Raw genomic sequence first — 22151 nt, 5'->3', positions numbered from 1 at the left:
ATATATATATATATATATTTATATACATTCCATCAATCAAGGTGTCTGATTTTAAAAGGAATAGCCCATGTTGTCCAAAGTACGGAAATTAGGCATAATAATTAATCGTGCCCAAGGAAAAAAAAAACGAAAATGTCTTAAGTCGCGATCGTACCCGGGACCATCCTGATCACGGTGCAATGCCTTAACTGCTTGGATACCTTACTCCCTTAAACCGCTTTATTCATAAAAAACAAACAACTTTTACAGTTTACGTTGTAACAACCGTGAATTCTCCCTCACCTTACAGACAAACCTAACAAATCCAATCCACCAAATAATTTTAATTATCTCCCTTTCAACTTTATATATAGAGCTAACAAAGCTTAAAATTATCCTCCAAATAGATAATATGGTAAATATCATAATTAACAATTCTAAAATATGCAATAAATTCTTGTCCAAATGTTCACAAGACTCAAATACTATTTCGTTTAATCAAACTCCTCATTGCGGCTATCTGGTCTAGTGGTATGATATTCGCCTTAGGATTGGAAGGTCCTGGGTTCGTGTCCCGCTCTTAGTGGCATATATTTGAGACCATCGAAAGTGCTCTTCGTTCATATTCTCCTACTGTACCCAGGTATGAGAGGAGTAACTGGCCGTTAACAGTGCTGTCTATGCAAAAATATGTAATAGAATCAGCAATGAGATTTTACGGCATCTTTATCAGGCCACTCAGGTTCATAACCCCTAGGCCATAACAACCAGCGATGGAACAACTACCCTGGTCAGAAGGGTAAGACATCCCTGTGTATTGCATACATGTTGTGAGCTGTCTACCTTTCTATTTTAAATATTCAGGAAAAGAACAAAAACGAATTTATGACTGGTGCTTCAATACAAAGCAAAGTCCACATAAAAGGCAGGATTTTCTCGGTCTTACAATTTGCGGGCTATATTTTTAGCACATCTGGAAAATATATATAATTAGTAAATTGGTGGAGAGAGTAAAGAATAAAAAGGCATTTTCTCTTTTTATTGAATGAGATCAAGATTAACAACAAGAATCTGAAAGTTGTCCAAATATACACATAATCTATCTTCTTTTAAATCTTTGCAGAATCCGTCCAGGATGTAATCTCACCAACGGATCTTCATTTCTCTGCAGTTTGCTAAACTGTCGAGCTCTGATAATTGTCAAAATATACACATACCCTATCTCCATCTCAATATCTATCATTGCAAGACCTAACCTCCCATACCGATAATATGTGTTTCCCTACTGTTGGTGAAACACCTGAAATCTGTCACTGTGTCTTTCCTGTCTAGTCAGTCACACAACGCCAGCATCATCACAATGGGATTCCTTTATCTCCCCTCAAGTAGACTCGGTGGTATAAACTGGTAGGGTAGTAAGTGGACCCTGTTTGCATTAACAAGCTGAAGACAGAATCCAGAATTATAAACGTGCCCGCCCTCGTTCACACAACATTCTAATTCACTCTTTAAAAAAAATTACTCATACATATCCTTATACGTCATAATTTAAATGATATTCCTTGAAGATCAAAGAAACAAATAATAGTCACATGGAATTGAAGCTTTGGTTTAATTATGAAAACAAAATATGAGGGATGAAAGACACAAAGACACATCTCAAAGACATATCTATTGTTTATTGAATGCTTCATTTATCGTGTTTTGTGGTTTTCATTCGTCTTTAGTGTTTCATTCATCGTGTTTTGTGGTTCTTGATTCATCCGTAATGTTTCGTTCATTCTGTTTTTTGTGGTCCTCATTCTTCTCCAGTGTTTCATTAATCGTGTTTTGTGGTTCTGATTAGTCTTTAGTGTTTCATTTATCATGCTTTGTGGTTCTCATTCGTCTTTTGTTTTTGATCCATAATGTTTTGTGATTCGCATTTGTCTTTAATGTTTGATTTATCATGTTTGTCTTTTTCATTCGTCTTTAGTGTTTCATTCAACCTATTATGTTGACAAAAGGATAATCCAAAACGTGCACATTATCTGTAATCTAAATGTAATTAACGCTTGTATTCCATTTGACTATTAATATTAATTCCCTAGACGTCATAGTCCCCCCCCCCCTTATTGGTGGCAGGTAAGTCAGAGAGGACTCCTACAGGCAGTGACGCATGTAATTAAATTATCATATCAATCTTTACAACGTAAAAACAAACAAGAAGGTAGAATATTATGACCTCCAAAACACCAATGATTGTCAAATATATCTTACATTAGAGCCATAACATCGGATCAGATATCTAGAATCCAAGGTACGCTCCAGAAAAAACACGGACCATTGCTGGCATGTCCAAATTAAAAAATTATTTGACTGGAAAGACCAATCAACCATCTCCAAGATCTGCACCATGGACTCCCTCCCTGAAGATGTTCAAATATATATATATGTGTTGCATTTGAAGGACGAGATTTCTGCTCAAATTTTAAAAACGATTTTTTCTATTGAACGGTTGTGCCATAGTTAAAGAACTAGAAGATTAGAAAAAGATATTTTATCAAGATCGTGATGGTTGACTTATCAGGGAAAGCTGACCTACTTGGTACAGCTTGACAAAATAATTTATGCGATAATCTGAGAAAAATAAATACATTTTAAAAAAATTGGCCAAAGCACTTAATTTACTGTCAAATTAAAATGACCCAAATCATGACAAATATTGACTGTCAAACACATGACTTAGCATAGTCTGATGTTTTATCGTTTTTCCTTAGATTATTGATATTTGAAGGACAATTTTTATGGTCACAATTTTCAAAATGTGTTATTTCTTCAGAGTACTGCGACGTTTGGGTGTTTCGGCCTCTCCTGTCAACTTAAGTAAGATAATATGTTATTCCTGCTCTTGCCAATATTGTAGAGTTCCACAAGGTTAAAAACTGTCAGAGGGCTGAGAGAGAGAGAGAGAGAGATAGAGAGAGAGAGAGAGAGACAGAGAGAGACAGAGAGAGACAGAGAGAGAGAGAGAGAGAGAGAGAGAGAAAGAAGAAACTGTAAACCCGACCATGGAAACCCAAGTTGAATAAGCGAGTTTGTATTTTGAAGTCATGATGGATTGACACCATTTTGACTGCATTGAAAAAGTTGTCCTTCAGAGCCACTAGGATCAAGGAGCCGGAGTTTAAGCAGGTTTCTATAGAGTAAAACTGCAGTTTATTGCTACCCTTTGGATAGAACCTTAATCCAACTTAATGGACTCCAACAGATCTAACAGACCCAGCTACCCAATCACTGCTGGGTAGACAGGGGGTATTAGAAAAGCAAGCTCGACTTCTCCTGGGATCGGTGTTGGTCCCTTTGCATGTGTAGTAAGTGCTCTACCAACAAAGTTATTGTGACCTCTTGCATCGAGAAAATTGGAGGTTCGTTATCATTTAACTGGAAAAATTAATGTTCGCATTGCTGATAATTTTTTGTTCGGATGAAAAAACAAAACAAAAGCAAAGCAGCCCTTTGGATATGCGGCTAATCCATCGAGAAAATAATCCCGTCAGGTCTTAAAGACTACCAGCTACCCAATTACTGTAGGTTTCAAAAGTTTAGAGTTTAAACATGTTCCAGCCATAGGACTTTAAAAAAAAATTAAATGGTGTGTTATCAGAACAGTTTATATAATCTACAGTATGTGAAAAGAAACAGATGGGGAATACATTTTAAAATCAATATGGCACGCAGAAAGAATAAACATTTTGTAGATAGTGTTTAGCCCAGTCAAATAATTCGTCACTTGTACTTTTCCAGTTGTTGGAATAGGTTTGTGTTTTGTGTTGTGTTGTCTTTATCATCATGATGTGGTTCCAATTCTTTATTGCAGGCTGTCTCTTTGTCCTAGGTGATGAATAATTATACAAAAGTGTTGATGATGATGATAATATATGCAATTATTATTAGAGTATAAAATAATAATTTATATTAATAATATATATATTATAATAATGAATAGATAATAATAATAATATAAATAATAAAAATAAGTAATAATATATAATATAATAATAATAATAATAATAATAATAATAATAATAATATATAATAATAATAATAATAATAATAATAATAATAATAATAATAATAATAAAATAATAATAATAATAATAATAATAATAATAATAATAATAATATAATAATATAATAATAATATAATAATAATTAATAATAATTATAATATAATATAATAATAATAATAATAAATAATATATAATATAATAATAATAATAATAATAATAATAATAATAATATAATAATAATAATAATAATATATAATAATAATAATAATAATAATAATATAATATAATAATAATAATAATAATAATAATAATAATAATAATAATAATAATATAATAATAATAATAATAATAATAATAATAATAATCAACGTGTAAACTGTTTATGTAATTGAATGAAGAAGCGATTTAAACCCAAAACGTTCCGTTATTTGTTATCTTATTATTTTTATTTTACTTGGCCTTAATGCACACTTGTGTGAGGCATATTGAGGAGTTTAAATAATTTGAAATAAGTTCTGTAAATTTTCATATTTTTAGGTGAAAACCCCTAATTGTGATTAACCCTCTCCTTACCACCCAAGGGACAATCGTAACATTCGTTTCGATGCAGCCAATAATTATTTCAATCTGATTTCATTTTGTTTTAGTTATCGCTATAAAAACTCGACACTGTGTTGCAGAGTTCATTTTTCTGAACAAAATGTAGAATATACTTATTGTTGCTAACCCGTTTAAGAAAATCTATTTTTGTGTTGGGCGAGTATGTAGTTTAGGGTAAAATTCTGAAAATAGTTGGTAGGGAGAGGGTTAAGTACGATTTCTGTCTTGTAATATTTGCCCCTGTTATCTGAACTCAAATTGGATGTTGGGCATTTGCAACAAGAAAGGTTTTGACCTCTCCTTCTTTCTCCCCCTATCGGTCTCTCCGTCTGTCTCTCTATTTCTCTCTCTCTCTCTCTCTCCATCTCTCTCCCTCTCTATCTATTTATCTATCTATCAATCTATCTATCTTTCTATCCATCTATCAACGAAATAAATCTTTCTCTTCTATTAATCACATTTATATGAATGTTATTTGACCATTAGTTTCAGGACTGGCAGGCAGCACCTACGAATGTCCTCCAGAAGTCTCCAGTAATCCTGATATGAAAATCTTTGGAAAAAACTGTTATGAATTCGTGGTCCATAAGAAGAAACATTTTTACGACGCCCAAAACTACTGTCAAGAAAAGGGAGGAAATTTGGCCATCATAAAAAGCAAAAAAACAAACAATTTTATCGGGAATACACTTCGACATAACTACAATGTCTATTATGGGTCGGTTTGGATTGGGTTAGAATTTTTAATAGCAGATGGCGTTTTCAAATGGGTGGATGGCTCGGACCTCCGGGAAAATGACTTTCAGCCTTTCATGTATCGGGGGGATACTACTCCATTTAATGATGTCTGCGTAGCCCTGGATCTCAACACTAGGGAGTGGATGGAACATTTCTGTCAATCATTATATGGTATTGATATGAAAAAAATATATGTATGTGAATATCAAACAATTTCCATCACCTCCACCATCGCCCCAAGAACCTCTACAAAAACATCGTCATTTATAGTTTCTGATACAGCAACCACGTACACAGCTACTACAGCAACTAGCTCTACTACAACACATACACCCAAAACAATAATAACATCCGCAACAACAACCACAACCACACCAACAATCATAGGAACCACATTCACAACTGTAGGAACCACTCCCACCACAGATAAAGGTTCACCCACAATTATAAAAACAACACCCACAACAACAACAACCATACCCACTACCACTACAACAACACCCATAACTACAACAACCACACCCACAATTACAACAACCACACCCACTACCACTACAACCGCACGCAAAAATACAACAACTACTCCCACAGCTACAACAACCACACAGACAACTACAACAACCACACCTACTACCACTATAACCACATCCACAACTACAACAAGCACTACACATAATCCCACAACTACTAATTCAACACCACTACCCAAAACCACTTGCCTATCCATCATCTGCGAGTTAGATTGCGACCTAAACGGATACAAACAAGACACAAATGGTTGTGTGGTTTGCGAGTGTAACATTTAGGCTAAACTACTTTAAGAAATCAAACAAGCAAACAAACAACGACAGATATCTTACGATGATTTGTCGCGGTATAGACAATTCAAAATACCGATTATTCTTCATAGAATAATCCCGATAACATGTATTTCCAGTATAAGCATTCTGTTTAATTAAATTTCTCCAATTATATGACTGTAGTCCTTTCCTGGATGAAACAGAATTGTGGGCCTGAAATATTCCTTGGAACGTATCCTGTTTGGATTGTTTTTTGTTTAAAAAAAACTAAACCTTCATTAGATATTGTCGCCTGGGCATTTCATGAAAGTATATATATATATATATATATATATATATATATATATATATATATATATATATATATATATATTATTTTAATATTTACCACAATGTTTGAGACAGTCTACATCGTCAGGACTGTGTGTTAGACTTCAACAAACTACAAAACTCAACTCATGTAATACACAGTCCTGACGATTAGCAAATGGGCATGAAACATTAATTTAGACTGTCTCAAACATTGTGGTAAATATTAAAATAATAATTCGCTCCATTGCTACATGTCGAGCACTTTTTGTACCATATTTGTATCAAACACGATTCAATATATATATATATATATATATATATTATATATATATATATATATATATATATATATATATATATATATACCATCAATCAAGGTGTCGGATTTCAAAAGGAATCGCCCATGTTGTCCAAAGTACGCAAATTGGGCACAATAATTAATCGTGCCCAAAGAAAAAAAACGAAAATGTCTGAAGTGGCGATCGTACCCGGGACCATCCTGATCACGGTGCAATGCCTTAACTGGTCGGATACCTTACTCCCTTAAACCGCTTTTTCATAAAAAACAAACAACTTTTACAATTTACGTTGTAACAACCATGAATTCTCCCTCACCTCACAGACAAACCTAACAAATCCAATCCACCAAATAGTTTCAATTATCTCCCTTTCAGATTTATATAGAGAGCTAACAAAGTTTAAAATTATCCTCCAAATAGATAATGTCGTAATTATCATAATTAACAATTAAAAAATATGCAATAAATTCTTGTCCAAATGTTCACAAGGCTCAAACACTATTTCGTTTAATCAAACTCCTCATTGCGGCTATCTGGTCTAGTGGTATGATATTCGCCTTAGGATTGGACGGTCCTGGGTTCGTGTCCCGCTCTTAGTGGCATATAGTTGAGACCATAGAAAGTGTTCTTAGCTCATATTCTCCTAGTTTACTCAGGTGTGGAAGGAGTAACTGGCCGTTAACAGTGCTGTCTATGCGAAAAAATGTAATAGAATCAACAATCAGATTTTTCAGCATTTTTATCAGTCCACTCAGGTTCATAACCCCTAGGCCATAACAACCAGCGATGGAACAACTACCCTGGTCAGAAGGGTAAGACATCCCTGTGAAGTGCATACATGTTCTGATCTGTCTACCTTTCTATTTTAAATATTCAGGAAAAGAACAAAAGAGAATTTATGATTGGTGCTTCAATACAAAGCAAAGTCAGCATAAAAGGCGGGATCATCTCGGTTTTACAATTTGCGGGCTATATTTTAGCACATCTGGAAAATATATATAATTAGTAAATTGGTGGAGAGAGTAAAGAATAAAAAGGCATTTTCTCTTTTCAATGAATGAGATCAAGATTAACAACAAGAATCTGAAAGTTGTCCAAATATACACATAATCCATCTTCTTTTAAATCTTTGCAGAATCCGTCCAGGATGTAATCTCACGAATGGATCCTCATTTCTCTGCCGTTTCCTAAACTGTCGAGCTCTGATAATTGTCAAAATATACACATACCCTTTCTCCATCTCAATATCTATCATTGCAAGACCTAACCTCCCATACCGATAATATGTGTTTCCCTGCTGTTGGCGAAACACCTGAAGTCTGTCCCTGTGTCTTTCCTGTCCAGTCAGTCACACAACGCCAGCATCATCACAATGGGATTCCTTTATCTCCCCTCAAGTAGACTCGGTGGTATAAACTGGTAGGGTAGTAAGTGGACCCTGTTTGCATTAACAAGCTGAAGACAGAATCCACCGATGAATCATAAGCGTGCCCGCCGTCGGTCACTCAACATTCTGATTCACTTTTTAAAAAAGATTACTCATACATATCCTTATACCTCATAATAATGTTACTTCTTGAATATCAAAGAGACAAATGATAATAGTCATATGGAATTGAAGCTTTGGTTTAATTATGAAAACAAAATATGAGGGATGAAAGACACAAAGACACATCTCAAAGACATATCTATTGTGTATTAAATGCTTCATTTATCGTATTTTGTGGTTTTCATTCTTTTTTAGCGTTTCATTCATCGTGTTGTGTGGTTCTTATTCATCCGTAATGTTTCGTTCATTCTGTTTTTGTGGTCCTCATTCTTCTCCAGTGTTTCATTAATCGTGTTTCGTGGTTCTGATTAGTCTTTAGTGTTTCATTTATCATGCTTTGTGGTTCTCATTCGTCTTTTGTTTTTGATCCATATAGTTTTGTGATTCGCATTTGTCTTTAATGTTTGATTTATCATGTTTGTCTTTTTCATTCGTCTTTAGTGTTTCATTCATCCTATTATGTTGACAAAAGGAAAATCCTAAACGTTCACATTATCTGTAATCTAAATGTAATTAACGCTTGTATTCCATTTGACTATTAATATTAATTCCCTAGACGTCATAGTCCCCCCCCCCTTATTGATGGCAGGTATAGTCATTGAGGACTCCTACAGGAAGTGACGCATGTAACTAAAATTATCATATCAATCTTTACAACGTAAAAATAAACCAGAAGGTAGAATATTAAGACCTCCAAAACAACAATGATTGTCAAATATATCTTACATTAGAGCCATAACATCGGATCAGATATCTAGAATCCAAGGAACGCTCCAGAAAAACACGGACCATTGCTGGCATATCCAAATTAAAGAATTATTTTACTGGAAAGACCAATCAACCATCTCTAAGATCTGGACCATGGACTCCCTCCCAGAAGATGTTCAAATATATATATATATGTGTGTTGCATTTGAAGGACGAGATTTCTGCTCAAATTTTAAAAACGATTTTTTTTCTATTGAACGGTTGTGCCATAGTTAAAGAACTAGAAGATTAGAAAAAGATATTTTATCAAGATCGTGATGGTTGACTTATCAGGGAAAGCTGACCTACTTGGTACAGCTTGACAATATAAATTATGCGATAATCTGAGAAAAATAAATACATTTTAAAAAAATTTGCCAAAGCACTTAATTTATTGTCAAATTAAAATGACCCAAATCATGACAAATATTGACTGTCAAACACATGACTTAGCATAGTCTGATATTTTATCGTTTTTCCTAAAATTATTGATATTTCAAGGACACTTTTTCTGGTCACAATTTTCAAAATGTGTTATTTCTTCAGAGTACTGCGACGTTTGGGTGTTTCGGCCTCTCCTGTCAACTTAAGTAAGATAATATGGTATTCCTGCTCTTGCCAATATTGTAGAGTTCCACAAGGTTAAAAACTGTCCGAGGGCTGAGAGAGAGAGAGAGAGAGAGAGAGAAAGAGAGAGAGAGAGAGAGAGAGAGAGAGCAGAAACTGTAAACCCGACCATGGAAACCCAAGTTGAATAAGCGAGTTTGTAGTCTGAAGTCATATAATGGATTGAAACCATTTTGACTGCATTGAAAAAGTTGTCCTTCAGAGCCACTAGGATCAAGGAGCGGGAGTTTACGCAGGTTTCTATAGAGTAAAACTGCAGTTTCTTGCTACCCTTTGGATAGAACGTTAATTCATCTTAATGGAATCCAACAGATCTAACAGACCCAGCTACCCAATCACTGCTGGGTAGACAGGGGGTATTAGAAAAGCAATCTCGACTTCTCCCGAGATCGGTGTTGGTCCCTTTGCATGTGTAGTGAGTGCTCTACCAACAAAGTTATCGTGACCTCATGCATCGAGAAAATTGGAGGTTCGTTATCATTTAACTGGAAAAATTAATGTTCGCATTGCTGATAAATTTTTGTTCGGATGAAAAAACAAAACAAAAGCAAAGCAGCCTTTTGGATATGCGGCTAATCCATCGAGAAATTAATTCCGTCAGGTTTTAAAGACTACCAGATTCCCAATTACTGTAGGTCTCAAACGTTTAGAGTTTAAACATGTTCCAGCCATAGAATTTAAAAAATAAATTAAATGGTGTGTTATCAGAACAGTTTATATAATCTACAGTATGTGAAAAGAAACAGATGGGGAATTCATTTTAAAATTAATATGGCACGGCAGAAAGAATATACAGTTTGTAGATAGTGTTTGCCTAGTCAAACAATTCGTCACTTTTACCATTCCAGTCGTTGGAGCAGGTCTGTGTTTTGTGTGGTGTTGTCTTGGTCATCATGATTTGGTCTCAATACGTTGTTATAGCTTGTCTCTCAGTCCTAGGTGAGTGGATAATAATAATAATAATAATAATAATAATAATAATAATAATAATAATAATAATAATAATAATAATAATAATAATAATAATAATAATGATAATAATAATAATAATAATAATAATAATAATAATAATAATAATAATAATAATAATAATAATAATAAGTGAAGAATCCACGTGTTAACTGTTTTAGTAATTGAATGAAGAAGGGCTTTACACCCAAAACGCTCCGGTATTTGTTGTTTTATTCTTTTGATTTTACTTGGCCTTAAGGCACATTTGTGTGAGGCTGTTTGCGGTGTTTAAATAATTTGATTTACATTCTGTAAATTTTCATATTTTTAGGTGAAAAACCCAAATGGTGATCAAGCTCGATTTCCCGTCTTGTAATTTTTGCCCTTGTTATCTGAACTCAAATTGGTTGTTGGGAATTGGATGGTTGTTGACCTCTCTTTCGTTTTCATTTTATCTCTCTCTCTCCCTCTCTCTCTCCCTCTCTCTCTCTCTCCCTCTCTCTCTCTCTCTCTCTCCCTCTTTCTTTCTATCTATCTATATATCTATCTATATTTCTATCCATCTATTTACTTAATATATATTTCTCTTTTATCAATCAGATTTATATAAATGTTATTTGACCATTAGTTTCAGGACTGGCAGGCAGCACCTGCGAATGTCCTCCAGAAGTCTCCAGTAATCCTGATGTGAAAATCTTTGGAAAAAACTGTTATGAATTCGTGGTCTACGAGAAGAAAGATTTTTACGACGCCAAAAACTACTGTCAAGATAAGGGAGGAAATTTGGTCATCATAAAAAGCAGAAAAATAAACAACTTTATCGTGAATACACTTGGAAATAACTACAATGTCTATTATGGGTCGGTTTGGATTGGGTTAGAAATGTCATTAGTAGATGGCTTTTACAAATGGGTGGATGGTTCGGACCTCTGGGAAAAAGACTTTCAGCCTTTCATGTATCGGGATACAATTCCACCAAATGAGATCTGCGTAGCCTTGGATCTCAACACTAGGGAGTGGATGGATTATGTCTGTCAATCAAACCCCATATTATATGGGAATGATATGAAAAAAATATTTTTATGTGAATACAAAACAATGTCCATCACCTATACCATATTCCAAAGAACCTCTACACCTCTAACTACTACAAAATCATCTAGATTTATAACAGGACTGGCAGACAGCACCTACGAATGTCCTCCAGAAGTCTCCAGTAATCCTGATGTAAATATCTTTGGAAAAAACTGTTATGAATTCGTGGTCCATGAGAAAAAAGATTTTTACGACGCCAAAAACTACTGCCAAGATAAGGGAGGAAATTTGGCTATCATAAAAAGCAGAAAAACAAACAACTTTATCGGGAACACCCTTGGAGACACATACAAAATCTATTATGGCCCGGTTTGGATTGGGTTAGAAATGTCATTAGTAGATGGCTTTTACAAATGGGTAGATGGCTCGGATCTCTTGGAAAATGACTATCAGCCTTTCATGTATCGGGATACAATTCCATTTAATGAGACCTGCGTAGCCTTGGATCTCAACACTAGAGAGTGGATGGATTATGTCTGTCAATCAAACCCCACATTAAATGGGAATGATATGAAAAAAATATTTGTATGTGAATACCAAACAATTTCCATCACCTCCACCATGGCCCCAAGAACCTCTACACCTTTAACCACTACAAAAAAATCTACATTCATAACACCAAAAGCTTCTACTACAACATTCACATCCACAGCTACTACAACAACTAGCCCCACTTCAACACATACACCCACAACTTCTACAACCATACCCACAACTATAATAAACACACCCACCATCATTATAACCACACCCTCAACTACAACAACACCCGCAACTACAAAAACCACAACAACAATCACAGGAACCACATTCACAACTGTAGGAACCACACCCACTACCACTAAAACCACACCCACAATTACAAAAACAAAACCCAAAACTACAACAACCACACCCACAACTACAACAACCACACCCACAACTACTACAACCCCACCCACTATCAATGCAACCACACGCACAACTACAACAACCACACCCACGATTACAATAACTACACGAACAACAACCCCACCAAAAACTACAACAATCACACCCAATACCACTACAACAACACCCACAAATACAACAACCAGGCCCACAACTACAACAACCACACAGACAACGACAAATATCACAACCATAACTTTCACAACCGCACCCACAACTATAACAGCCACACACACTACTACTATAACCACATCCACAAATACAACAAGCACTACACATAATCCCACGACTACTAGATCAACACCTCCACGAAAAACCACTTGCCTATCCATCACCTGCGAGTTAGATTGCGACCTAAACGGATACAAACAAGACACAAATGGTTGTGTGGTTTGCGAATGTAACGTTTAGACTACGCTACTTTAAAAAAAAACGACAAACAAAATAACAACTATGGAGATCTAACAATGATTTTGTGGCGGTATAGATAATTCAAAATACCAATTATTGTCCATAGAATATTTTAGACAATGCATATTTTGATCATTAGCCTTATGTTTAAATTTCTCCAATTTCATGACTGTATTCTCTTCTTGGCTGAAACAGAATTGTGTGCCTGAAACTTTCCTTGCAACGTATTCTTTTTTGTTTGTTGGTCGTTTATTTTAATAAGCATTCATTATATACCTTCGCCTAGGCATTTCATGAAAGAATATATATATATATATATAATATATAATATATATATATATATATATATATATATATATATATATATATATATATATATTCCATCAATCAAAGTGTATTTGGTGTCTTTGCTTAGAATTTCTTTAATCTATTTCTAGTTTTTCGAATGATACGCTAAGGCCCAGTCGTCAGCGTATCCAAGTTTGAATGTTTCGCAGTTTGGCATGTCGGAGATATAAACATGGAAGAAAGTTGATGCTGAACTGAACCTTGTGGTACCCCTTTTTAATTTTTTTTGTTTTTATCTTGCATGAAGGATCATCACGTTGGCGTCATACAAGAGTTTGCGCGCTGTCATGACCCCAGAGGTGATACCAGCCTAGATCCAATCCTGCTGGAACAGCTGAAGATGAGTAGCCAGACCAAGAATGATCCAAACCGGATTCCAGACAAGGTTCTTCCTTCTCCTGGACCCACACCTCTAACTCACTGATAATTCCTTGACCAAAGTTTACCTCTAAATCACTGATAATTCCTTGACCAAAGTTTGAGGGTTTTTGCCAAGATGAGGGTCATTTAAATCGATTGGAGGGCCTGCTTGAGTCCACTGAGAGCCCAGGTTAACCTCAATCTGCTACAAAGCCTAGGGAAGTAGCGTGGAGCGAGTGGACCATCTTGTCGGAACCCTGCAGAGCCCAAGACTGGGGGGTGGGGGGGGGTGCAGGGCGACGTCACAATATTATAATATATTCATGGATAAACACCATCGTTGCGCCCAACCTAGACTTGGGTAGGTGGAACTCATAATATCAAATTAAGAAATTAAGGAGTAGGAACAAGTGTGTAAGAATGGTGCCAGACAAAACAAGAAAGAAAAATACAAACAATACATTATGATAATAAAAATTCATCCCAAAAAATCAGTAAAGATTTTTTTGATGTTATTTTTCTTGTATTTTTCTTTATTGCTTTATCTAGCACCTTTAATATATACTTGTGTTCAATTAGCCACGAATGGCAGTTCACCTAGGAGAAGGTCACTCTGAAAAAAAACAAAAACAAATTAGGTAGATTGGACTCATTAGCCCGACTATGGAATAGCCTCCCAGCTGAAGTGGCTGAAAACGGTTGCCAACATGCCTTCACGCGATTGCTAGAGTTCATAACGTGACTTTTTAATCTATGTGTTTTTTTTTTGTTTTTTAAAAATTAGTATTATGTGCAGAGTTTTAGCAAGTTTAAAATGTAAAATCCTACAAACTGTGGAGTGATCCTCGACAATATTGGAGGTTTCCACAAGACGAAGAAGAAGAAGAAGAAGAAGAAGAAGAAGAAGAAGAAGAAGAAGAAGAAGAAGAAGAAGAAGAAGAAGAAGAAGAAGAAGAAGAAGGGAGAACAGCCAATCTAAAAGTGAACCTCTTAAATAATCCTTGCCCTCCAAGTCTGGCTGTTAGACGTAGGGCCAACAAACCACTCATGAAAATAATAAGCTACAGAAATCGACAGTAAAATTAATGCTCAAGACTATGTCAGAGACAGAAATAGAGAGAAGGTCTGTGTACTGACAACGGTGCAAGTAAATGTCTCATTTCCAGCCCAGAACTCTGCAATCATGATAGATGAGGACTAAACCCGAAATTAAGTCCTCGACCAGATATCTCTAGATCTTCTCAGACCGAGACATACTCTCCATTTGAGGACAGAATGTAAGAACACTGTACCGGAAAGGGAAGTTACATCAAGCGTTGAAAGATATAGATAGGTTTTAAATGAATATGATGACAAATTGTGAATGTCGTTGAACAGGACATGGGAAAAGAAGCTTAAATTGAGAAAGAACACCAAATCCTTTATTCGGGTAGACAGGACAACCAACACCTAATATTGCCTTCATTCTTTCAAAAAAGATAAATCAGTCACTCATGGATTGGGAGTAAAAAGGGGGAAGATTACTAAAGGAAAGATCGAGTTCTAACTATCTGATTGTTATAGTATGCTATGCTCTATAAAAAGATTAGACTCAAGAAGAACAAGATGAATTCTATGAAATGATATCGTAAGCAAGACGCCAAAACATGATGTCCAGCTAGTGCTTGGAGATCTTAACGTATCAAAAGAAGGAAACAGAAATCACCTAATGGGGGTAATAGACATGAAAAGTGTGATTTCAAAAATTGGTTCCCATTTCATTGGAAGTGTAAAACCACTGGGGGTGGTTAGGGTGGTGATTGTCAGCAAAAAAAACAAAAACGATCGACTTTACCCGGGTTCAATTTAGGTTCCATTGCATGTGAAGCAAGTGTGCTACCAAGTGAGCTATCGAAATCCTTAAAGAACGAAAAGAGACATCGCGAAATAGGTAAAGTGTGGACATTAAATTGTGTTGGCCCTCACTCTTTTTCTCTATGGTTAATCAATAGATCAATCATGACTCAAAGACATTATTATATCTGGATAGTTTACTGGGTCAAAATGGAATATATAGCCTGGAATATGCATGCGTTATGGGTTCTGTCGTACTCTGAAATACACGTCTTTAATATTTTGGCTAGCAGCAAACTCAGCCTTTAAATATCGATCGATTTAACCATCTCATGACCACCTACAGCAAATCGTCACATTTGTTACGACACAAAATACAGTTTTTCTTATTCAGATTTATTTCGTAAAGCACAGTGTTCTTTTGTTTAATTAATAAAAACAAAAAGTTGTTTTGTAGAGAGATTGTTTGAGTTTAAAAAAAAACAATTTTCTGCTGGGGTAAGCCTGCCATTTTGGGAAAATAATGAAAATGGTTGGTAAGGAGAGAGTTAAATGACTCTCATCTTGGCAAAACTCTCAAATCTGGGAGATCGCGAAGTATTCATTGACGTCCCAGGTTTGAGAGTTTTTGCCAATGTGAAGATGATTTCAATCGATCGATATTTGCAGGACGAGTTTCTTGCCAGATAAATTTTTAAATACACGTTTTTTTTCTAGAGTACGCCAGGTATTAGTTACAAATCACACTCGCATTTCAGACAGCCGTTTGGATCCTTCTTGTATCCTTCCATACCACACAGTAACTCACACGTGATGGAGGGACAAGTTGTTGCCTTTGAGGGTGGTTTGGTTGGTGATTCTGTTGCTGATATCTGGGGTTCAAACTCACAGACATAGGGCAACAGTATACTGGCGCATTTCAACGTCAACCACTTCCCGTCATAAGCAGAAAATCCAACACATTTTTCAGACAATTTGTGTGAGTCGTATCGGAAATTCGACAGTTGTCTTCTGCTTCCATCCAGCCACACAAATGTACCGTGTACAGAACTATACCGGAGACCAATCCACACCGGGATTTTAAGATAGCCATATTTATTATACAACTCGTTCTGGATGTATGTATCAACGTCTTCGGAGTCAACAGTCACCAACCGTCCACCAAAGAGTTGACATTCCGCATCTGCTTTGTGAAATGTTTTTACGTCATTCACATGAAACAAATAACACTTGGTACCGTAGACTTGAAGATATCTATCTCTAGAAATATTTCTGGGACAGTCATCGACTGTTAACTTCCCTCGGTTTGGTAGCGCGGTTGAATTGACGAGTATTGCTTGGTACTGACAGATAAATATTTTCCTGCTATATTCCCGCGGTTCTAAAAGCAAATTCGTCTCACAAACTGAGTTCCTCCACAATTTTTTATTTGGGATATAAGAGACGCAATTCTGATTTTCTTTTGGAGTTTGTTTCAAGAATTGTTGATTCTGACTCGTGCTGAGCTCCGATCCATCCATCCATATGAAAGACTGATGTTGAGGTGAATATTGTAAGCCTATCCACACGGACTGGTTGTGTATATTGTATGTCTTTTCTAGAGTGTTACCGATAAAATTGTTTATGTAAGTGTTTTTTATCATTGCCAAATTCCCTCCATATTCTTTACAGTAGTTTTGGGCGTCGGAAAAATTGCTAGGCTTGTGGACAACGAATTCGTAACAGTTTTGCTCAAAGACTTTAACATACTTGCTGTGACCAAGGACGCTCGCTGGACATCTGTAGGTGGAGGCTGCCAATCCTGAAATATATGGAAAAATATAATTCACCAACAATAAATTACATTACCTTAAGTAGTAGATGCTATTGTTAATGTTAATGATGATGATGATGATGATGATGATGATGATGATGATGATGATGATGATGATGGTGATGATGATGATGATGATGATGATGATGATGATGATGATGATGATGATGATGATGATGATGATGATGATGATGATGGTGATGATGATGATGATGATGATGATGATGATGATGATGATGATGATGATGATGATGGCGATGATAATAATAATAACAATAGTATTGTCGTTGTATTCGTATAATACAGTATTGTTGTCACGGTGGCAAAGACTGTGCTTGACAATCATAGAGATATCTATGATATGGCTCACTGTCTCAGTTCATTATCAATCATTTCCTGTTAAATGCATTTACTCGTTTTATCTGTTGCGAGTTCTTATTGGAGTTTGCTATGCGTTTTCCTGAACTTGATCTTGGTAATGATATAAGGTCCTCTTCGAAATCTTTCAGCTCGGGTATTGGTGGTCGCGATTTTGTGAAGCCGTATGTTTGATTTTGTTTGGATTTCAAGTTAAGGTTCAGAATAGCGGGGACGAGGAAAAGGGGACGCCCAAAGACTAGATGGTTGGATAAGGTAAAGGACGATATGAACGAACTAGGGCCTGGAGGAAGATGATGCTCTGAACCGAGATGCATGGAGATGTGGCATTCGTTTTGGCAACCCTGCAAAATTCGGGATAAGCTGAAAGAAGAAGAAGAAGAAGAAGAAGAAGAAGAAGAAGAAGAAGAAGAAGAAGAAGAAGAAGAAGAAGAAGAAGAAGAAGAAGGTGATGGGTTGTAGATGCATGGCGTAGAGAAAAGGAGCTGGAGATTCGACCAGTTAAATGAACCCATAGTTACGTCGAAGTCTGATTTGAGTTTGTCCATGGTATGTTGTTGTGGTAGAACGTTTCGTGTGTAGTGTGTTTGATATTGTGTCTCTCCTCGTTGGTAACTGTTGTGTGTTTGGATACAAAATCTAGTGTGTTGTTGTGGAGAGTGGCGTTTATCAATGGGAAGACATCGTAGATGTCCAATGTGAAGAACGTGCACTGTTGTTTGTTGTTGATGTTAGCAAAGCATTCTATCACTTAGTCTCAGTTTTTCTACTCATCTAGTTTCGTTTCTTCTTTCACCTCGGTTACAATTCTTTCTGATTTTTTCTGATGTTTTCAATCTCTCTGTTTTGTAAGGGCTAATTGGTCTGCATGAAACTTGATTAAAGGGCTCATTTGAAGGTGCCAAAACCTGCGAGTTGATCCGCTTGTACCTGCTATCACAACCCAAGAACACAACACACATATCGGCCTGTACAGAGACGACGGATCAGCCATATGCAGATTCTAACCAAACAAAGACATAGATATAAAAACCCCACAAATCTGAGGTATATTCAAGCAAAAAAAAAAAACAAAAACAAAAAAAAAAAAAAACAAAAACAAAACTGAACATTACAATGGATGCCAACAAAAAAATCATAGACTTCCTAGACGTAACCTTCGACCTTACAACAGACAAGTACAAGCCCTACAGAAAACCCAACAATGTCATCAGCTACATAAATAAAGACAGCAATGACCCCCATTCGATCATAATATATTATTATATCCCCAACAACATTGCGCAACACAAATCTAGATTGTCAAAAGACCTTGAACCTTTCTGTAACACAGCAGGACCCTACAGAAACGCTCTAAAACAGTGGGTACATAGAACCCCCTCCCTCGATTACAAACTACTAGACAATAAAGATTACCACGCCCCCCCAAAAAAAATAAATAAATAAATAAAAAATTAAAAATTAAAAAAAAAATATATATAAAATCAACATCTCACAACATAACATGATTTAATCCCTTTCCCCCTCGACAAGAAATGTAAACACCAATATCAGAAAAAAAAATACACAATTCCTATAGATAGTTCGAAGATGACGTCACTCAGGTCTTTGTTATTGTTTTTTGTCATCCGCGTTTATGAGTAATTCTCACTGAACTGTATTAACCTGACTATAAACGTTCATGGATACACACAGTTTTGTGTGTTGGTCCATTATACTTCCGGATGGCAATGTTATGAGCTTCTTAGTCAAGGGCATTCTATCTATAGATAGTTCGAAGATGACGTCACTCAGGTCTTTGTTATTGTTTTTTTTTGCCATCCGCGTTTATGAGTAATGCTCACTGAACTGTATTAACCCGTCTATAAACGTTCATGGATACACACAGTTTTGTGTGTTGGTCCGTTATACTTCCGGATGGCAATGTTATGAGCTTCTGAGCCAAGCGCATACTATCTATAGTAGACACACACCTCCTTATCACACGACCACAAGCTATACAAAATTCTCAACAGAAACACCATAAAGGTCACCAATTCGTGCATGAACAACATCTGACAAAATCAAAGAACATAACACACGTGTCCTCAATACCCATAACCACCAAAACAACACATCGATAAAACAATGCAAATGTCTGAATAAGGACTTGTGCTCCCTCCAAGGTAAATCCTCGAATTATGTGTTATTTGTTGAAAGCTTACATCTAATTTCACATTCATTATTATATAGATAGTTCGAAGATGACGTCACTCAGGTCTTTGTTATTGTTTTTTGCCATCCGCGTTTATGAGTACTTCTCACCAAACTGTGTTAACCAGACTATAAAAGTTTATGGTTACATAGTTTTGTGTGTTGGTCTGTTGGATGGCAATGTTTTGAGCTTCTAAGCTATATCTATAGATAGAATGCGCTTGGCCAAGGAGTTCACAACATTGCCATCCGGAAGTATAACGGAGCAACACACAAACTCTGTGTAACAATGAACTTTTATAGTCTGGTTAATACAGTTTAGTGAGAACAACTCACAAACGCGGATGGCAAAAACAATAACAAAGGCCTGAGTGACGTCATCTGCATACTATCTATATCTTAAAGATAGTATGCGCTTGGCTAAGAAGCTCACAACATTGCCATCCGGAAGTATAACGGACCAACACACAAAACTTTGTGTAACCATGATCGTTTATAGTCTGGTTAATACAGTTTAGTGAGAATTACTCATAAACGCGGATGGCAAAAACAATAACAAAGGCCTGAGTGACGTCATCTTCGTTCTATCTATAGATAGAATGCCCTTGGCCAAGGAGTTCACAACATTGCCATCCGGAAGTATAACGGACCAACACACAAACTCTGTGTAACCATGAACTTTTATAGTCTGGTTAATACAGTTTAGTGAGAACAACTCACAAACGCGGATGGCAAAAACAATAACAAAGGCCTGAGTGACGTCGTCTGCATACTATCTATATCCAACATATTATATCTGTTTACTTAAGATACGTGATTAGACAATAGGATTCAATAGTCTGATGTCACGTCACCCAGCAACGAGCAACTTGGTTCCAAACAAAGAAAATCGGTACTTTTATTCTTCATACTAGCTAGAACTCTATCATATGTCATTTGATCAGAATTTATAAAAGTCAAAACATGATCAGATTTATAATGCTTTTCTCCTCTGGATACACTTTTATCCTCGCCGGAGAAGTATTTCATAAGGGCGTCCGCCATTGTTCTGAAAGTTTAGAACCAGTTAATAAGTTACTATGGTTCATTACGAGGGAAGTGACGTCACGACTCATGAAGCCTATTCTTTATAATAAATAGACTGATGTAACCTTTCTGGTGAAGAGTTTGAGCAGTTTTAGAACGACTTCCGGTTCCACATTACCATGAAACATATTTTCATTTTAAATCTTTAATTCAATACACTTCAACCTTCTAGACTTGGTTATTGAAACACTATTCTCAGTTTATACAATGGACTCAAATTTCTAATTCATTCCGACATAATACCGTTTCGATCCGATGGGCCACCAGCGACGTGTACATATATTCAGGTCTGACATCCGAACGTAATTATGGACCTAGTTTAATACTGTTGAAAAGAGCTGAAAAGACAGAAGTTCACGATATTATCCGTAATCACATGAAAGAGTACTCACCAAGAACAGAAAGGCAGGATACTAAGAGAAACTGGAGCCACATGACGATAAATTCTACCACCCAATTCAAAACACAAACACATCTAGAACAGTCGAGTTAAAATGAGAAATTCAGTCCAAGTGATGAATAATTATACCACTTAAATGGGAAACCCAACACACCTACATACACAACTGATAAGCGACAGGTGCAACACTGCTTCGTTCTAAACAAAATGTATATTTATATTTCAAATTTTGTCCAGGAAAGTCGTCCTTAAATAAATTTCGATCGATTGAAATGCCTGTCATGTTATATGCTCTAAAACCTTGGATTTGCAAAGTCCCAGGTTTAAAAGTATATTTAGAGGATAATAGTAAATTTTATCGATCGATTATAGAAGGACGAGCTTTTTGGCCAGGATTTTAAATACTTGTTTTTCAGAGTGCAGCTGTTCAAAATGCAAATTGATTCCTTTCACAAATAGGGCTCAACAGTCGTAACGTCACTTCCCTTGTTCTAAACTATCGGGAAAATGGCGGACGTCATTATCTCCATCACCGCCCTTATGAAATACTTCCCCGGCGAGCATAAAAGCGTATCCAGCGGAGAAAAAAACCCCAAAAACATTATAAATCTGATCATGTTTTGATATCTTTTGCACATTCTGATCACATG

At 35.9% G+C, this 22151-nt stretch overlaps 3 protein-coding genes across 3 annotated transcripts in view; 1 reads left to right on the top strand and 2 right to left on the bottom strand.

Annotated features, from left to right (window-relative positions):
- LOC144974521 (protocadherin-like wing polarity protein stan) overlaps positions 1 to 22151 on the bottom strand; it is a 411532-nt gene that overhangs the window by 71682 nt on the left and 317699 nt on the right. The window lies entirely within an intron of this gene.
- On the top strand, positions 3697 to 13306 carry LOC144975528 (uncharacterized). Its single transcript, XM_078919693.1, has 5 exons — positions 3697 to 3856; positions 5118 to 6172; positions 7916 to 7929; positions 9623 to 9666; positions 11283 to 13306. Exons 1-5 carry the CDS (start codon positions 3811 to 3813, stop codon positions 13088 to 13090), a joined length of 2967 nt encoding a protein of 988 aa, XP_078775819.1. The 5' UTR covers positions 3697 to 3810; the 3' UTR covers positions 13091 to 13306.
- LOC144974509 (macrophage mannose receptor 1-like) lies at positions 15811 to 21645 on the bottom strand. The gene is made up of 2 exons (XM_078917431.1): positions 21494 to 21645; positions 15811 to 17432 (listed from the first exon to the last, which is right to left on the bottom strand). The coding sequence occupies exons 1-2, from the start codon at positions 21534 to 21536 to the stop codon at positions 16366 to 16368; spliced, it is 1110 nt and encodes a 369-aa protein (XP_078773557.1). The 5' UTR covers positions 21537 to 21645; the 3' UTR covers positions 15811 to 16365.

Source organism: Berghia stephanieae, chromosome 6 (genome assembly GCF_034508935.2).
Source record: "Berghia stephanieae isolate SIO BIC M18660-M18661 chromosome 6, UCSD_Bste_1.3, whole genome shotgun sequence".
Lineage (NCBI taxonomy): Eukaryota > Metazoa > Mollusca > Gastropoda > Nudibranchia > Aeolidiidae > Berghia > Berghia stephanieae.
This window is presented reverse-complemented; position numbering and strand designations above follow the sequence as displayed.

Bases quoted from the DNA above. Each gene is read 5' to 3' on its own strand.
- LOC144975528 (XM_078919693.1), top strand. From the start codon at position 3,811: ATGATGTGGTTCCAATTCTTTATTGCAGGCTGTCTCTTTGTCCTAG. The intron at 3,857-5,117 runs GTGATGAATAAT...TTTGACCATTAG, and splicing joins AGGCTGTCTCTTTGTCCTAG to TTTCAGGACTGGCAGGCAGC. The intron at 9,667-11,282 runs GTAAGATAATAT...TTTGACCATTAG, and splicing joins GGCCTCTCCTGTCAACTTAA to TTTCAGGACTGGCAGGCAGC.
- LOC144974509 (XM_078917431.1), bottom strand. From the start codon at position 21,536: ATGTGGCTCCAGTTTCTCTTAGTATCCTGCCTTTCTGTTCTTG. The intron at 17,433-21,493 runs GTGAGTACTCTT...CATATATTTCAG, and splicing joins ATCCTGCCTTTCTGTTCTTG to GATTGGCAGCCTCCACCTAC.